This window comes from Mus pahari, chromosome 5, assembly GCF_900095145.1.
Source record: "Mus pahari chromosome 5, PAHARI_EIJ_v1.1, whole genome shotgun sequence".
Lineage (NCBI taxonomy): Eukaryota > Metazoa > Chordata > Mammalia > Rodentia > Muridae > Mus > Mus pahari.
The window spans coordinates 76,479,400-76,497,556 of NC_034594.1; the positions used below are offsets into that span (position 1 = coordinate 76,479,400).

At 37.4% G+C, this 18,157-nt stretch overlaps 1 protein-coding gene across 1 annotated transcript in view; it reads left to right on the top strand.

The window, feature by feature from the left end:
* The window catches only part of LOC110321973 (contactin-associated protein like 5-2), a 631,889-nt gene that overhangs the window by 289,544 nt on the left and 324,188 nt on the right, over positions 1-18,157 (top strand). The window contains exons 5-6 of the mRNA XM_029538684.1: positions 8,149-8,352; positions 12,204-12,388. Of these exons, the coding sequence (XP_029394544.1) occupies positions 8,149-8,352; positions 12,204-12,388 (389 nt within the window). The remainder of the gene's footprint in view (positions 1-8,148; positions 8,353-12,203; positions 12,389-18,157) is intronic.

Consider the following 18,157-nt stretch of genomic DNA (forward strand, 5'->3'; position numbering starts at 1 on the left):
AGGAAGAAGAAGAAGAAGAAGAAGAAGAAGAAGAAGAAGAAGAAGAAGAAGAAGAAGAAGAAGAAGAAGAAGAAGAAGAAGAAGAAGAAGAAGAAGAATCCTACTTTGAATAAAAGGTGGAAGGATAGAAACAACTCCTCAAAGTTGTTTTCTGATCCGCAACTGCATACCTGTAGCATACCTGTAAGTACACACACACACACACACACACACACACACACACTTGTGAGCATGCACACATGAAGAGAGTCTATAAACCATGAAATAATAACTTTTAAAAATAAGCTCATCTCTAATTTTGATGCTTCTTATTATATGATATATTTTCTTTTATTATCTTATTGTTTTACAGAGACTTGGCCTAGAAATTTACATAATAAATAAAAGTTATAATGTTCACAACTAGATCCTATTTGCAAATTAAAATTCAAACAAGACAACATAACAGAAGTATTATAACATCCAATGCTGAAAATCTTATGTGTATTATATTTCTCTTTTGTTTAATGGCAACAGTAGAAATGATGAGATATTTTTACCATTTTAAATCTGCTTATCTAAGTCATGTTGAGGATGGTAAGCATCTCCCTGGTTTGTGGAAAAAGGAGTAAGTATTCGATGGGTGAACTTAATCCTTCTTCAAAACTTCTCTTAGACTTCTGGTTTTCCAACTGTGAAATGGTTATACCAATTCATGTGCAACTTAATTAATATTGCAAATATTTGGTATTTGACTGACTTCTCTTGGATGAGCAAAATGTTTGTTGATAATTATTGACAGCATTAAGAGAAAAGCTTGTGACACTTTACCAGGTTGAGTTTGTATTCAATAGAGCAAACATCTTGTTGCTGTAAGAGTCAGCATGTACAAGGGATAGTGAGCCACCACAGGTCAAGTGGCAAACATGTAAATCATAAATAATGGTTTTCAACCTTCTTAATGCTATAACTACCAATATAGTTCCTCATGTTGTGGTGAGCTCTAACCATAAAATATTTTATTTTCTTGGTAAATTTACTTTGTAAATGTAGCTTTTCTACTGTTATGAATCATAATGTAAATATCTTATGTGGAGGATATTTGGTCTTAGAAATCTATGAAAGTGTCATTTAACCCAGCAAAAGTGTTACAACCCACAGGAAGAGAAACACTTCTCTAAAAGAAGGAGCCATTTCATTGTGAATGGACACCTAGCACCTAATGTTGGGGCAGTTAATGTATAGTCCAGCAAATAAACATATCACGATGATCCAGAGGTATTACCTTGGGGTACTATTTTTTGTATGACTTCCAGGGAGACGAAAATATACATTCATCCCAAACAGTGCATTAACAAAAGTCCAAAAATAGATCTACTAGGGCCCACTTCAAAACACCCATGTTTTGGGAGGGATACCTATAAAGGACAGGTAGTGAATTAATTACAGAAGCAAGGATGGCTCATCACTATTTTGCTTTTGCCTCACCATAATCTCACCCCAGCATAGGTGACAAATCACCAAAACAGTATATCAGCAGCTCACTGCACTACCTATAGGCAGCCGGATAGATCAGAACACTATCTCTCCCAGACAGACCACTATTGCTTATATAATCTTGGAGGAGTGCTTTATGAATCTTACATGTCTTAGGAACTTCCTGAAAGATGTTTGCTTCTTTAGTCTTAGAGAAACTTCTTCTTCCAGGATGAAAAATTGTATCTCACTTCTTATGTCCAGTTCATCCATTCTTCAGCTTGTTCTTTCCATTCCCTCTACTACACTTTCCCTAAGCCATAGGGGTTGATGCAGGTATTCCATATACAGCTCAATACTCATACATATTATCAGAACTTTGAAAAAGGTTTTAAGGCTTTCCTACTTCAAATTCCCTATTGATTTATTCACACCAGTCTTTATTCCATCCTCATCTCCATTACACAATCTTTTCCAGTGGGAAGTTTCTTTGGATTCATAATGAGATGAGATGATACTGAATGTATATTCCATGTGTAGATACCTAAAATTCTGTAATTTTCATTGTGACTTTGTAGGTTAGGGTTCTATAGGCTTCATCAAATGATCAATAGGAATCTAACTTTTAAATGTCCCGATTTCTACATGGGTGGACTATATAACAAGCTGTTTAACCAGAATGAAACATTTATATCTTCTCCTCTAATCAAAGTTTGAATTTCTTTAGGTGTTCTGGAGAGCATCGAGAGACATTTCCTTAAAGCTAATTCATGTCTTAGATATTTCATCTCATCAATAAAGTTTATTCTGAAAGTTCAGAAAGTAGACTGTAAATCATAACAGTTGTGATAGCTAGCATTTAAAGGGAGACCATGAAACTACTGGAGAAAGAAAATTTCTAAAATGTAGAATTTGATTGAAGAATTCAGGGCTTCAAAGGTTTCTGGTGGCTTAATGATACTCCAATGTAAGATCATGAAAAGATATGGAAAATGAAAACAATAGCAAAAGAGTGTGTGTATGTGTGTGTGTGTGTGTGTGTGTGTGTGTGTGTGTGTGTGAGAGAGAGAGAGAGAGAGGGGGGGGAGAGGGAGAGGGAGAGGGAGAGAGAGAGAGAGTTTGTGTGTGTGTGTGTGTGTGTGTGTGTGTGTTTTAAACAAGTGTACCACTATGCATAGTTCTGCAAAGAAGTACAGCCAATTGTTTCTATGTATTTGACCTACTCAGAAACTCAGCTTTATACTAGTAGACTATTGTGGCTTCCAAACTATAAAATCACACTTGTTTGTCTTTGAGTTCCCACAACACACACAGAGCATGACCAGTATCTGACCAGTATCAGAAGCTACTAAAATGTGTAATTCCCAGGTTTCCAAAGTAGCATTGTTGCAGTAGACACTGGAGACAGCAGCATCACTATTATCATATCAGTGGAGCAAGGTGGCAGAAGAGGACTGGAGTGCTTTCTTTGCCTGGCTTTCATACAGGTCAAGTGTGAGAGTAAGAAAAGCTCATATCACACAAGTGAGTAAAAGGCAGGTGCTATATTGTTATCCTATAGAGAGGCATGTGTCCCCTGGCAAAGGGCTGTTGAACACTCACTTTCCTCTATGTTCTTCATGCCTGTCCACTCTCATCCTCTGGAGTGCTTCTCCTTTCTCAACAACCTGCTCCTACTTATAACCACGGGTTACCCATGCAAGCACTTTGTGTTGGGACACAATAGCTTGGAATCATGTGTTCTCAGAAAACAGACTTGCACCTTTAACAGGAGGTTGTTAGAGAGGTTTAACACAGTATTGGACAGTGACACTCTAATGGAATGATGTTATTTATACTGTTGGAATATAGAGGTAACACTGCATTTTCCCATGGATGTGGGATCCATTGTCCTGTAATAAATGTAGGTTTCAGTTACTGCTTAGCTGTCACTGCTTTCACTGTGTTTTTTCAGCCTGTAGGAAGTAAACTGCTGGAAAGCAGAGTTTTTACTGCCCATCGTGTGATCTGATCACTGAGCTTCATGTCTTCATTTTCATTTCACTTTCATTCCCAACCCTGTGCCAAAGGTCCATCTCTTCTCAAGTATATCATCCAAGACCAGCATATTGATGCTTCCTTTGTGTACCTGGACTTCTTTCCTTTCCTTTCCTTTCCTTTCCTTTCCTTTCCTTTCCTTTCCTTTCCTTTCCTTTCCTTTCCTTTCCTTTCCTTTCCTTTCCTTTTCTTTCTGAAATGGCTTAGTCTCTGTATGCATATATTCACCTTACAAAGCACTAATGGGTGTTATGTGGTTGTTCTTTGCAATAGTAAAGCTTCATTCAATACCTGCTACATTGGCAGAGTGACCCAAAAGAGAGCAGAATACACTGAATGCATTGCTTATGTGCACAGGTGAAATATCTTGATGACATCAGCTAAAGTCAAACTAGACTCAGTAGAATGTTTGGACATAGCCTGGCACACAATGGGAAGGAAAATCTGACACCAGAAAAAAAACAGCACCATTTGAAAGAAGATGAAGAGCCATCTGATAGAACATCAGTTAATGAACCCAAGAGCCATTTAATCAATCCAGTCACATTTAGTAATCTATTTTATACTGTCTTAACAAATGGTGTGTCTGGTAAGGTGGTATATAATTTATTGTTTTATGAAGTAACTTGTGTTAGCACAATTAATTATTGGATTATCCATTTATTTGTTTCCTTGCTTATTCATTCTCTGATCCTTTCATATATCTCTACAATACACTAAGATCACAAAGGCATCACCCTGTGTCTTCTCTTCCAACATCTCTGGAATCTTTCAACACTTTATTCATTCATTCATTCATGTGTGTGTGTGTGTGTGTGTGTGTGTGTGTGTGTGTGTGTGCACATGCCTATATGAGTCTGCATATGTATGAAGGTGGATATCTGGTGTCTTCATCAGTTTCTGATCACTTTATTTGTTTAATTTTACTTTTAACCCCGTGACTATGCTAGTTTTGAACCTGGTGCTTGCCTTTTCAGCTAGACTTGCTGGACATCACGTCCCCAGGATCTTCCTGTCTCTATCTTCATAGTTCTGTGATTTCAGGTAGTTCTGCTTGTTTGTACAGAATGCTAGAGTCTGAGCTTAGCCAGGCTTCATTGATTGACAGCAAACATTTTACTCACTGCATCATATTATCAGTCCTAAAATGTTTTCATTTTCCTCTAAAGAGCATGTTTCTAATGTGTATATCTTGTCTATGAATTTAACTCTTAAGGAGTTAAATTTGAAAAGGTGATCCATCTGGCAAGCTATAGCTTCCTGTTCTGTCTAGGCAGGATGCTCATCACCCAAGAAAGGCCTACAGTGCCAAGAACTCCATGGGTTCTTCTTCAAGTCCACTGAGTTCTAAGTGCATAAATGTAACGCTAATATCAAGTGAGATGCTTTGGAAAAACACAGGAGATTCTGAAAACCTCACTACATCTCACCAGTTGTTTTTATAATGTGGAGTCCTGAGGGACCCTTTTGTTAACTGTAAATATGCAGAATAAATTATAGATCTTACTTTCAAGGTAATTACAGAAAATTATGATTTCTTTTTATTTTAAACTTTCATTTATTAAAGATAATTTTATACCCCTGAATAGGAAAAATAATCAAGTTGTCATTATGAATATTCAATCTAAGCATTTTAATGGCTTAGTAAATTCTGAAAAAAATGAGTTTTTGTGGTTTCTGAATGTTAATAAGAATAGTACTATCCTGTCCTCATAGTCCTTCACTTCTGTTTCACCTGCTACGATGCTATATGATGAACCCCTTTCATGTTGTAATTAAGTTGTCTTATATTTTTTTTTTGTATTATAGAAATAATACCGTTTTATGGTACAATTTTTATAATAAAATAGTAAAAGAATATTCTAGTAACTTACAATAATTCTTCCCAGAGGCTATGGATATTGTTCAGTGGTAAAATACTTGTCATACAAGCATGGCAACATGAATTCACCATACATGTAAAAAGCTAGCCTCAGTGGCACATTTCTGTAATCTCAGCCTTGGAGTAGAAGCATGAGGTCCCTGGGGCTCACCATCCAATCTGCCTAGTTGGGGAGATCCCTGTTCAGTGAAAAATGAGAATTGGAGAGTCAGGTCATCTGGTAGAGTGTGTACATTCCTCAAGCCCTTGAATTGTTTCTAGCACTGCATAAAACCAGGCACATGATATACTCTTATAATCATAGCTATTAGGAAATAGAGACAGGAACATGAGAAGCTCAAAATCATAGTGGTAATGTTGTGAATTCAAGAACAACTTAGGCTATATGAACCTAAAATATGAGTGAGGAAGATACTCGATGGCAACCTATAACCTCCACATGCATTTGTAAGTGCAAGGGCATACCTGCACAACATATATATGAATGTGTTCTTCTCTCTCTCTCTCTCTCTCTCTCTCTCTCTCTCTCTCTCTCTCTCTCGTTCCCTCACCTCTCACTGAAAAATAATTTCTCCTCTCGATATTTTCACTCTTGTCAGTTTATGTATACACATATACTTCATAAATTTGTTTAGAGCATGACCTTTTGACTTTATTTATATAGTTCCATACTAGCAGAACTGGAGGACAATATGCTAAATGATATTCACCTGGCATATCATCCCCAATATTATATGATATCATGCATCTAATTGGCCAAGTTGATCTCAAGAAAATTGAGAGTAAAGAACCAGAATTTAAAGGCTGGAATAGTGAGAAAGGGATAGTGAAGAAATGATATAACTAGGCCAAAGTTGGGTTAAATAAAGTGCTTGTATTCTATGTAGGATGATGATAGTATATATATATGATATTAAAATATTATAAAATCATATTTATATGATATTATAAAAATCATAATTAAAATTTGCAATTCTCATCTCTCTTGCCCTGGGAAGATATGAACAATGTCTATTCACCCCAGATAGTGCATAGAAGACAGATCAAAGTAAAGATACCAACAAAGTACAATTTGACAAACAAATAAACTTAATTATGCTTATGTACAGAGCATTGCTAAGGGCTTAATTAAAGTACGTTAGTGATAGTGCAACAGCTTCTCCATTGCACAGTCTCACCTATTGTGTATGACAACCTTGTGGAAGCTTTGCAGAATCCACCTTCCAGAACCTTCACTCTCAACATACTCACAAGGTCACTCCCAGCTAAAGAAGGAAGAAGAGAATAATGACTTGATTTCCAGGTGAGGGTCCTGGGACCCTCACCTGATCTCCTGTAATTAGGCAGGATCATTAGCTTCATTAATATTATCAAAAATCTTGTTACTTCTATATTGCATTGGTCAGTACTGTACTAACGCTATGAGGCTGAGGTAATCTCTAGTCTAAGTGAGTATGTTGTGTGCAGAGAAATCAAATCACAATGATCAACAAATTAACATGTCTCAGTAGCTAGATATACTGATTCTGAGTTGTCATTTGACAATGTGTGTACATATTGAGAGATAGCATGTTACCACATACATTTGCTAAGTGTTATGTATCAAATAAAGGACTATCTCAGATAAAAATAAATGACAAATCATAACAATAGTGACTGAATATTTTGAAAAAAATCCTTAAAACAGTACATTACCAGACCAGAACAAGGCAAATGTAGCACATTACCACCTCTATTCAAATTTTCAGTCTCTATACACTGACTATTCTTTCCCACCAAACTCCAAAGAATCTTCAGAATTCTCAGGACAAAGTTCTAGAATAAACTGAATTAATCATCCAGAAATGCCATAATAAAGGATATCTCTTTTACAGCTCTAGTCTTGAGCTTAGGGTGAAGAGATCAAATGGTTCTAAATGTCAAAATAAAATTAACAAGAAACATAAGGCATGAGAGGTTATTGCAAAGCAGGCACTGGTCCCAGAAAAGCCTGATGCAGGTGCCTGTGGCACTGCCATCCTCTCTGATTAAGCACAGGCTGGAATGTCACTGTTTGAACATGAGCCTGAAGCTTTATGACAGATCATATCTCCTGAATCAGGCCACAGCTTCCTGAATGTCTTGCTAGGACAGATAGATTAAGAAGGAGTCTGTATTCCAACCCTTAAAATATATAAAGTATCAAACATTTCATATGTTCCAAGGATTGGTCCTGCAATCCTCAGAGGGTTTTCTTCAAAGGAACTCTAAATGCTGCTCTCTAAGGAGACTCCTAGCCTGTGTCAATATCCTTTCCATAGCAGCTATATTTTTCTCTCATTCTCCCTATCTCCCTCTTTCGAGAACAATTCTGAACTTCCTCTCCAGGCTTTAAAGGAAATCTTTCCTTAGCTCTAAAGCCCCATCATATATAGATCTTGATGTTTTGCATTTTATTTGTCTAATTCTCTTCCTCACATCTGAAGTCCTAATCATGGCTTTGAGGCTGCCTAATACACCTCACTGGAGGAAGTTATGTACCAGCTCCCTTCTAGGTCCTGCTACTGTTCTCTTGTGTTGGAGCTTCTACTTTAGTCTGGTGTGTCTGTGCTGCTGACAAATGAATGATTCCTTAGTTCTAAATAAGTCAGTTTTATTTTATGTCCTTTCTTATAAGAGAAATCTTCTTGGTTTCAGGAACATCCCTGTGAATTGAGCAGCATCAAAGATGAGAAGCAAGGATAGGTGACATGAGGAAACACACTGATGTTTCTTTCTCTTCTCTCTACTCTTAGAATCAGATGTTGCTGACTTTGATGGCCGGAGCTCGCTTTTGTACAGGTTTAATCAGAAGACAATGAGTACCCTCAAAGATGTGATCTCCCTGAGATTCAAGAGCATGCAAAGAGATGGGGTTCTGTTCCATGGGGAAGGACAACGTGGAGACTACATCACCCTAGAGCTCCAGAATGGAAGACTAGCCCTATACCTGAACTTGGGTAAGGACATACCTATGCATAAGTGTTTAAATGACTGTTGAAGGCAGAGGTGAATCTCAGGTATCTTCCTTGATCACTGTTCCCCACCCCTTTCCTCACATCGTTTAAGTTCTATTTATACTCTCTCCAAATATCAAGTGCCTTCCCACAGGTCTTGCCTCAGCAAAACTCCTCATGAGTCTGCATCACATGACATATCTGGAAACTTCCATTTCAGTCACTAACATGTATTTATAGAATAATTATAAAGTCTTTTAAAAGGCATTTATTTCCAATTTTCTACCTTTGAGAGTCAAAATTCAGTTACTTAAATATATATGCATATGTATGTTTCATGTATGTCACATAAAGCTACAGACATTCAAGGCAGAACTTTGTTACCTACATTTATTTAGTCAAGCCACAACTCACCAGCTTTAGTGTAAGATATATGAATTTCAGTAAAAAAAAAAAAATCAAAAATCAAAAAAAAAAAGCAGAGGATAGAATTTATTTCTATCTTCCTCTTTTGTAGTGAATTAGGACTTAAACCTGTAGGTTCCTGAAATGGCTCAATGGGTAATGGTTCCTGCTGTCAAAGTTTGTAACCTGAATTCAAACCTGGGACCCAGAAGGCAGAAAAGAACCAATTCCCACATTTTTTTCTGACTTACTGATGCACACAATTCCATTTACATTGTCCCATATAAAAAACAAATACATGTAATATAAATTGAACCTGTGAATATGGACATTACTCAGCGGTAGATTATATTTAGTCCTCTACCATCACATCCAAGATGTTGTATTCATCCTTGAAGCTAGCACAGAAACACATGAATCTCCTTGTAATTCAGGTGGCATTCAGTAACTCACATAGAATAAATATAATTTCATAGTGCTCTTTCTGACTATTAAAATAGTTATTCTAACTCTAAAATATAGAGGAAAAGAAGCATCTTTTTGATACTGTGGCAGAATTTTCTCCTTATGAAGTCACAGTGTTTATTGGTGATTTTGCTTAGCTGTGTTTAGTGTACATTTGAACATTTGAATTCTTCTTACATACATTATAAATTAAGAATGTTAAGTTGTTAGATATTTTATTTATTACTTATCACTTTTAATTTAATCTAAAATTCTAGTTTTTACTCATAAGTATTTAAAAATATTATGACAACTTCATAAATGCCATTTTAACAACTATCTTATATACTATTGTTGATTTTAGGTATATGTTTAATGTCTCTCCAAACTACTGAATATGATATCCAATTTTAAAATCATTAGTCTTTTTTTAACCCACATTAATTTATACCCTTAGAATACATTTACAGAGAACAGATGATCTATCTAATGTCCTGACGTTGACTTAACCATATAGCTTGCTCTGTCTGCTCCTAAGTGACTATGTTATCTTAAGATGTTCATCTGAGATATTGCACTAAATGTGATCAGTTAGTGCAAACTGCCTACCTTCTACAGTAATACAAGAACTGTGTTTTTAATTGCACAAGGAATTAGTGATGAAACATGCTGGGGTATTTCCTCTGATTTTAAAGAAATGATGGGCTGTTATCAGAGAAGAGAAATTATGGTAATCTTTTTTCTTTTTCTGTTTTTCCTAAGTAATAATGGTAGACATATGTGAGTGCAGGGTTTTCCTTTGCATGTATGTGGGCACACATTAAGGGATGATCTCTCAGGCAAACCCTGAGCTCAGATGGGGAGTCTTGTGAGTTGTTTTCACTGGAATCCTTAGTCTTCACCTCCAAAAGCTGGAATTGGAGTGGGCCACCACATCCAGAAGGCATTTACTACCGTTTCTATAAATCTGAATTCTGGTCCTTGACCATGCACGACAAGCACTTAGACTGTACAGCCATCTCCTCAGCCCTCACATAATGAATTTTTAATAGAAAAATATCTTCAGTGTTAATGTACAAAAATTCAAAGAACAGAAAAATTTCCCTCAAATTCTATATTATAGAAACTCGACTACATACAAATTGTTGGACAAATAAACTGGTAACAGAGTTGATTGCTCATAAAAATGAAATAAAAATAAAGAGATTTTTTTTTCAACTCTATCCATTTAAGAGAAATAAACACTGAATGGCTCAAGGAGGTGGCTCAGTGTGTTAAGTGCTTGCCACATAGTATGATAATCTGAATTGGATCCCCAAATACCTGCATAAAGCCAGACTGTTTAGTATCCAGCTTTCTTACTGCAGGTTGAGAGATAGAGATAAGAGAATCCTGAGAGGGTCATAGGCTGAAATATTCAGCGGCAAACAAAAGACCCTGTATCCAAAAAATGGAAGATGTAGATTGATATTTAGGGCTGTCACTGACCTCTGAAGGACATTGTAGTCTAATAGTACAGGTCATGGTCATATAAAGAATATATAGGCATGGAGGTCTGTCTTTTGAGAATACCAGTGTTGGTATCTTTGAGAAACAATAGCTAGGACACAGGACCATATAAACACAGGTAAAAGGCTAAATAGAGAGCAAGAAGCAGTGTCTACCCAGCTTGGAGGAATTGTTATCCAGGCTGAGGGGATATAGGAGCCATTGTCCTTGGGAAGGAAGAAGAGACAGGGATATTTACTAATGCATTAGTATAATATGACAATGGTGAGAATCTAAGGCTTGTTGAATAGATAAATAATGAATCAATAAAACAGAACCAGATGTCAATTCACCAGTCCTACTTTCCAAGTATGCTGAGTGTGTTGTCCCAGTGCTAACTCCTGCAAGAAGCCAGGCATCCTTACTCAGTGAGACAAACTACACAAGCAGGACAGAGTGAAGGTAGGAGTGAGCAGAGGGAGAGCCCACAGGGAGATTAGCTGGTTCTGACCCCTTGAGGTCACATAGTATCATCTGTGCATAGGTAAATACAGGTGGCACTAAAGATGACACAATACAAGAAAGAGAATATCTACACTTTGCTATCATATTCTGCATGGGGTGTCAATATGTACTATTCCCTCAAACTAAAAGTAATGGATTAGAGGCCCAAATGATGACTCAGTGGGTAAAGGTGTTTGCTACAAATCATGGTGGCTAGAGTTAGATCTCAGCACACACATGAAGGAAGGAGAAAAAACAAATCCACATATACACACATGTGTATGCACACACACATACACATACAATTTATGAAGATTTTTAAAAAATTACATATCAGCAGTGACAGCTTTTCTTTAATGTTGAGATGAATTCTGTGTTATAGTGGTAGACATTATATTTTTGATGGGGGGACTCAGTTCATACAGTAAGGACTTAACATTTGCAGCTAGGATGGTTATGTTTCCTTCTCTTTCTGTGTGCACAGACACTCTGTATGGTCAGTGACTTCCTTTGAAGTTGGTTCAAGATCTCTCTTCTTCATTCATAAACCTTTCAAATTGTGTGTGGTGTGTGTGTGTGTGTGTGTGTGTGTGTGTGTATGTGTGTGTGCATATGTATGTATGTAAGTATATATGTATGTATGTATTATGTATGTATGTACGTACATATGTATTTACTTATGTTTTTTATAAATATTGACATTTTTGTTTTAAATTTTATTGCTTTGGCCAATACTGTATTTCTGTTACCAGGTGATTGCTGGTATCCTGAAAACATTACATTTTCTGTCAGGAAGTGGGGGTGTATATCATTTGAGCTAGAATCTGGTTCTGGAACCTGAGACGAAAGCCTGTTGCATGACTCTTTCCAAATGCTCAGTAGTGTGCACTGTAGAGGGACAGCTTGAATTGAGTTAGTTTGAGGGAACATCAGGTACCTGGTACTCAGTGCTGCTTATAATTAGGATTCAAAGTTGCACAGGCTAAGACTCTCTTCCATCTTCCCTTATGCAGATGATAGCAAAGCCCGGCTCAGCACCGTTACACCCTCAGCCATGCTGGGTAGCCTTCTGGATGACCAGCACTGGCACTCAGTTCTCCTGGAGCGTGTGGGCAAGCAAGCAAACTTCACCTTGGACAGGAACACACAACACTTTCGGACCAAGGGTGACACTGATGCCCTGGACATCGACTATGAGGTGAGACAATCCTCCCCCATACGTTCCCAGGAGTGGGAGGGAGGTTGGTAAATAAAAATTTTAAGCCACTATATCTTAGCTAGACTACAAGGGAGAAATTTCTGATGAAGATCTGCACCAAGGTCAAGAAATGTCTGGGCCAAACACTGTCCCTGATGAGGTGTCAATTTTCCAAGTTAAAAACCAATACTCCTGTGTACTTTCTCTGTGTGTAACTATGTACATACGTACGTACGTATGTATGTATGTATGTATGTATGTAGTATGTGTGTGTGTGTCCTAGTAAATTTCTGTTGGTGTGTCAGGTACAACATACACAAACTTATGGGACACAATTCTGGTTACCTCTTCCCTAGTTAGTCATTACTGTAGCTCACTTGATTCATGGCTGAGTAAACCACTGATCCTTTGCTACTCTGAAGGCTACCTGGCAGGGAGTAAACTTCTTGTTTAGATTATTGTTTATTATTACTATAAACCAATAATAAAAGTGTGTGTGCTGTCAGCAATAAACCTTACCATCAAGCTCCAGTTGACAACCAAGAACAATAGTGAGAGCCTATTTCATTTTAGGGAATTCTGATGGAAATTTTTTTCTTAATCCAAAAGGATTGGTAATTTAAAATTATGACTAATCCCACACTAGAGGAGCTTGCCAGAGTGTCACAATGACTTTGCATGTGTCCACACATATGCATGTGCTCATACTAGGGCAGGATGTTCTTGGGTCATCTGAGATATATATGAGATTTGACTTTAAAAAAAAAGGCAAACAAACTAAAAGGAAAATTAAACTATGCTGGAAGGACACTGAAGTGCTTATTTCACTAGAATTTGAGAGTGGAATGAAAGAGAAGGGACATTATCCATTTTAATATCTATCTTTAAGTAACTTTAAAAATTTTGTGCCACATTTTAAAATGAAGCAGGCCACATAAAGGATGAATGCTTCATGACATAGTTCTTACATGTGCTTCTAAAATTACTTGTTCTCATATCTTTTTATTCACAAATTTTCTTTTAAAATTCCATCTTTGTTGGGCATGTTGGTATACAAATTTATACTGGCACTGAGAAGTAAAGACAGGCAGATCTCTATGAGCATGTCATTATCCTGGTTTATGTGGTGAGTTCCAGAACAACCAGAGCAGCAAAGAGAGATCCCATCTCAATATATAAAATATCAATACATATGCTGATATATATTTTTTCTGCCATATTTAATACTGTTTAGTTTTAATACTTACTAAGATGTGTCTGCTGTGTGTACATAGTCATGTGTACTACACATGAGGACACATTTATATTACAGGTAAAACTCCACACTGGATGTTTTTTTCTCTTTCCTCCCAAATTATTTATTTATTTTAATGCATGTAGTTTTGTCTATTTAGTTATTGTGATACACATTATTTGTATACTACTTTATACTATATGATTACATTTACCTATATCCAAAATTACCTCATCATTCCATACATGACATGTAATTTAAGTTTATAAGGGTTGAGATTTTTCTGCTTCCTTTTCATTTGTTTCTATAAACTACAACTCTCTGATAGTACTAGGGACATTTCTTAACTATGGAAATGAATTTTGTTTGTGTGAATTAGCGTAGTATAAATCTAAACTTAATCCTACTTTTCTGCTTGTAAGGTTGTTTTTTTTTCCCTGCTTACTGTGGAATTGCTCAAATTCCCAGTCATCTGCCACTCCCTCTCCCATTTCAAGGCTGGTTGCTGCCAAACCTGCTCTGCAATCCCATATTTCCCAGGCTAGCTGGTTCATACTCTCTGCAAACCCACATTCAGCTGAGGTTAACTTTCTCTGGAATTCAGTTGAATCCCTGCGAGAAGGAAAACACCAATCTTAGTTTAGAATCAACAGATAACACAATTTCTGGCTGTGGAATCTAGTATCCTAAATTCACCAACTATTCTATGATAGAAATATTCTGGTGGATGGTGGATGCTGGTGGATTCTGCCAGTCAAACTAACAGCCTGGTCTACATCCTGACAGCCTTGCCACCAACGTCCAATAGGAAGTCCCGTTTCCTGCCTTCCCTCTTTCTCTCTCTGACTCAGAAGGCCTGCCTCCATCTCGCTCATTGGCTTCTTGTCATCTTTATTATTTAATCAATTAGGAGGAAATTTCACTACAGTTGGTGCCCTTGCTATTGCTTGACACTACCTACTGACCAACTCCCTCATCACACACACATGATTTAAAGGATCATTGTACACGTAGGACTGTTTATCTGCGATTGAATAACTACAACTTCCAGGAAAATTGATTCAAAGACAAGTAAAGTATAATTACTATTCATGTTTCTCCCCACTCCCACCCCTCACCTTGGACACTAAACTAAACTAAACTAAACTAAACTAAACTAAACTAAACTAAACTAAACTAAACTAAACTAAGTTGCAAGGCTAGCCTAAAATGATTACATAGAGAATACAGACCATCTCATGCAAATAAAATAAGAAAATAGAAAATGAGAAGATGTGAGATAAATAGAAAGGAGGGAAGGAAGGAAGAAAGGAGAGAGGGAGAAAGAGAAAGAGAGAGAGAGAGAGAGAGAGAGAGAGAGAGAGAGAGAGAGAGAGAGAGAAGAAACACCCTCATTATATATAACATTTGCCCTCTTGTATTAGTTTCTCTTCTATTATTGTGGTGAAATACTCTGACATAAGTTACTTTAGGGAGAAAAAGTGTAATTTGGCTTAAAGTTATAGAGGGTTACTATCCATCATTTTGGACAAGGAATAGCAGCAGGAGCAGGAGGCTATCTGCTATACCATGGCAACAGTATAGACTTTGGGAGAAAATCAAATAGGTACAGCCTGTAAAACCTCACAGTGAAGTACTCAGTCTGGCAAGGCTGCTTCTCCTGAATGTTCCAAGACTTTCATAACAGTGCAAGCACTTAGAGACAAGTATGCTTCTGAAGATGTTTGACATTCAAATCATAGCACTTTTTCACCATTAAACCAGTCCTGAAAGAGATATAGTTCATGATATATCTTAAAGGAAGCCCTAAGACACAGGGAGATGGAAGCATCTTTAGTCCTCTTGCTCTTTTAGTCACACCATCATGGACAAATGATGTACAGAGATTCATTGGGGGACACTGCTGCTGTCTTGGGGATAAAAGATAAAAGATGGAAGGTGGAGCTGGGTGTGAACACTTTCTGGGAAAGACTAGATTTTACTAAGTCATTCCCTTTTGTTCAAAATTTGCAATTTAAAACTGTGATTTTGGTCCTGCTTATTTTATATTTCCTTAAATGTTATGACTCTGAAATGTAACAAAATGTTACCTATATGTATGCATATACTGGACTAGAAAGGCAGATAATCTCTTGGGATTGGTGGAAATCATTCTAGCATAATAGGCAATCTCCAGGATCAGAGATTCTATTACTAAAAACAAACAAACAAACAAACAAACAAACAAAAGAACTGAATGGGTGGTTTCTCATCAGGCTCCATAGGAAAGTGCACTTGCTGCCAAGCTTCATAACCTGAATTTAGTCCCTGAGTCCTATAAGATGCAAGTCAAGAACCAATTTTCTCAGTTGTTTTCTGACATCCACATGTGCTCCTTGGCAGCTATATTACCCCCTACAGGAACTACCTCTGTAAATTCTAAATAAATGTGTTAATAATAAATAAATGATCTAGGAAGAGAATACAAAAAAAAAAAAAAAAACCAACATCCAGTATGGAGCTCTGGTTGCTATATAAATGTACACACACATAAGCATGCCTAAGTGAGTGACATATATTAATATGTATTAAAAATAAGCAAATGACATTAAACATGAGAGAACAACTTTTAATGTTGGTATCATACCAAAAGAAGTCCACCATTCCTTCCCTTATTGCTCTCTCAGTACTGGAGGATGGAACAAGGGCCTCATGCATGTTAAGTGAGTGCCCAACCACTCAGCATCCACACTGGATAAGGTGGCTTGGAGCACTCTGTGGCATGGTTGCAAGTGATCTTCCTGCTCTCTTTTTTGTTTGTTTGTTTGTTTCATTTTTTTAGATATTTTCTTTATTTACGTTTCAAATATCCCCTATCCCTCCCCCATACCCACTGCTCTCCAACCTACCTCCTCCTGCTTCCTGGCCCTGGCATTCCCCTATCCTGGGGCATAGAACCTTCACAGGCCCAAAAGCCTCTCCTACCATTGATGACCGACTAGATCATCCTCTACTACATATACAGCTAGAGCCATGAGTCCCACCATGTGTTTTCTTTGATTTGTGGTTTAATCCCAGGGAGTTATGGGGTTACTGGTTAGTTCATATTGTTAAAGCAGCTGAAGTAACAACATTGGGCAGAGCCACCAAGCCTGGATTTCTTGTTTTTATCAACATTGCTAGAAGCAACATATAACACAATTTCTTGTTTTATCCAAGATTTTGCTAGAATGTTGATAGCATGAATTAATTAGCCTTCCATTTTAATCAGACATTTTGGAGACAGGTTGAGGTACTATAGTCATCAGTAAAATAATAGGAAATTAGCCAGACATACACAGAGCAGAGCCTGGGGCAAGAATACAAATGAAGAGTCACACATGTCCCAATTTAAATATTTAAAGAGTTACAAAATAAGCTAAGGATTTAGTCAATTATATGTTTTCAAACTTTCCCAGTATGAGCAAATTGCCTTCAAAGTCACAGTGCACCATGCACAGATCTGTCCTTACTGTTTACAACCCCCTTCTAGACTCAGAAAACAGAAGAATTGGTAACACTTGATTTTGATGGTGACAACACACATTTAAGTGAAGAGACTAACCTGTCTTGGGAAGGGCCGGGTAGAAAACAGTAGTAACACACTTGTCGTCTTCTTACCTTGCCCATGAGCACTGTTCCAAAGAAGCAGGATGTGGACTGTGAACTCAGAGACAAATGCCATGTCCACAGCAGGAACCCCTGTCTTCTCAGCATATAGAGAACACTGAAGTAAAGACTTTCATATAGATCTTTTCTACAGGAAGATAATGTACACAATTTGACCCATTGGCCAAAGAATCTAATATTTGATATATGGAAACAACACCTATACCGTTTATGTTAGACCAATGTTAAACCAGGTTTGCCCTCTGTGATCTGAGTCTGTGAAAGACACCCATTTACTCTTTTATTTTCGAGACAGGGTTTCTCTGTATAGCCCTGGCTGTCCTGGAACTCTGTAGACCAGGCTGGCTTCGAACTCAGAAATCTGCCTGCCTCTGCCTCCCAAGTGCTGGGATTAAAGGCATGCTCCACCACCGCCAGGCCCATTTACTCATTTAGCAGGAGCAGCCACAGACATTCCTCATGCTTTCTTTGGTCTGCATCCATCTCCAAGTGCAAGACCTGATCACACATGGAAAACAGTCCAGTGACCTATGGGAAAGATAGAGTGGTCAATTTTGTTCTAATAAGAACTCACAGGCAACTTCTGTTAATCTCTGCTTTGCCTTCTTTTTCCCTCTGAGAGGGCTGTAGCAAGCTCTTAAAGAGAATTGATCTGACCATTGTCTGTGTCTATTGCAATGTGGCAAACTGCCAGGTCAGGCTGATGGGTTGATAGCACACTGAGGCCATGGACCTTTTAGTTTTCTTAAAGATAGGACTAAATTGAGATGACTTAGTAAGGTGCTTGTCTTTCAAGCATGACAATTTGACTTCAAAGGTGTTAGATGTTGTCTTACATATTTATAATCTCAGTGTTATGGCAACAGAGATACATTGATCACTGGGGT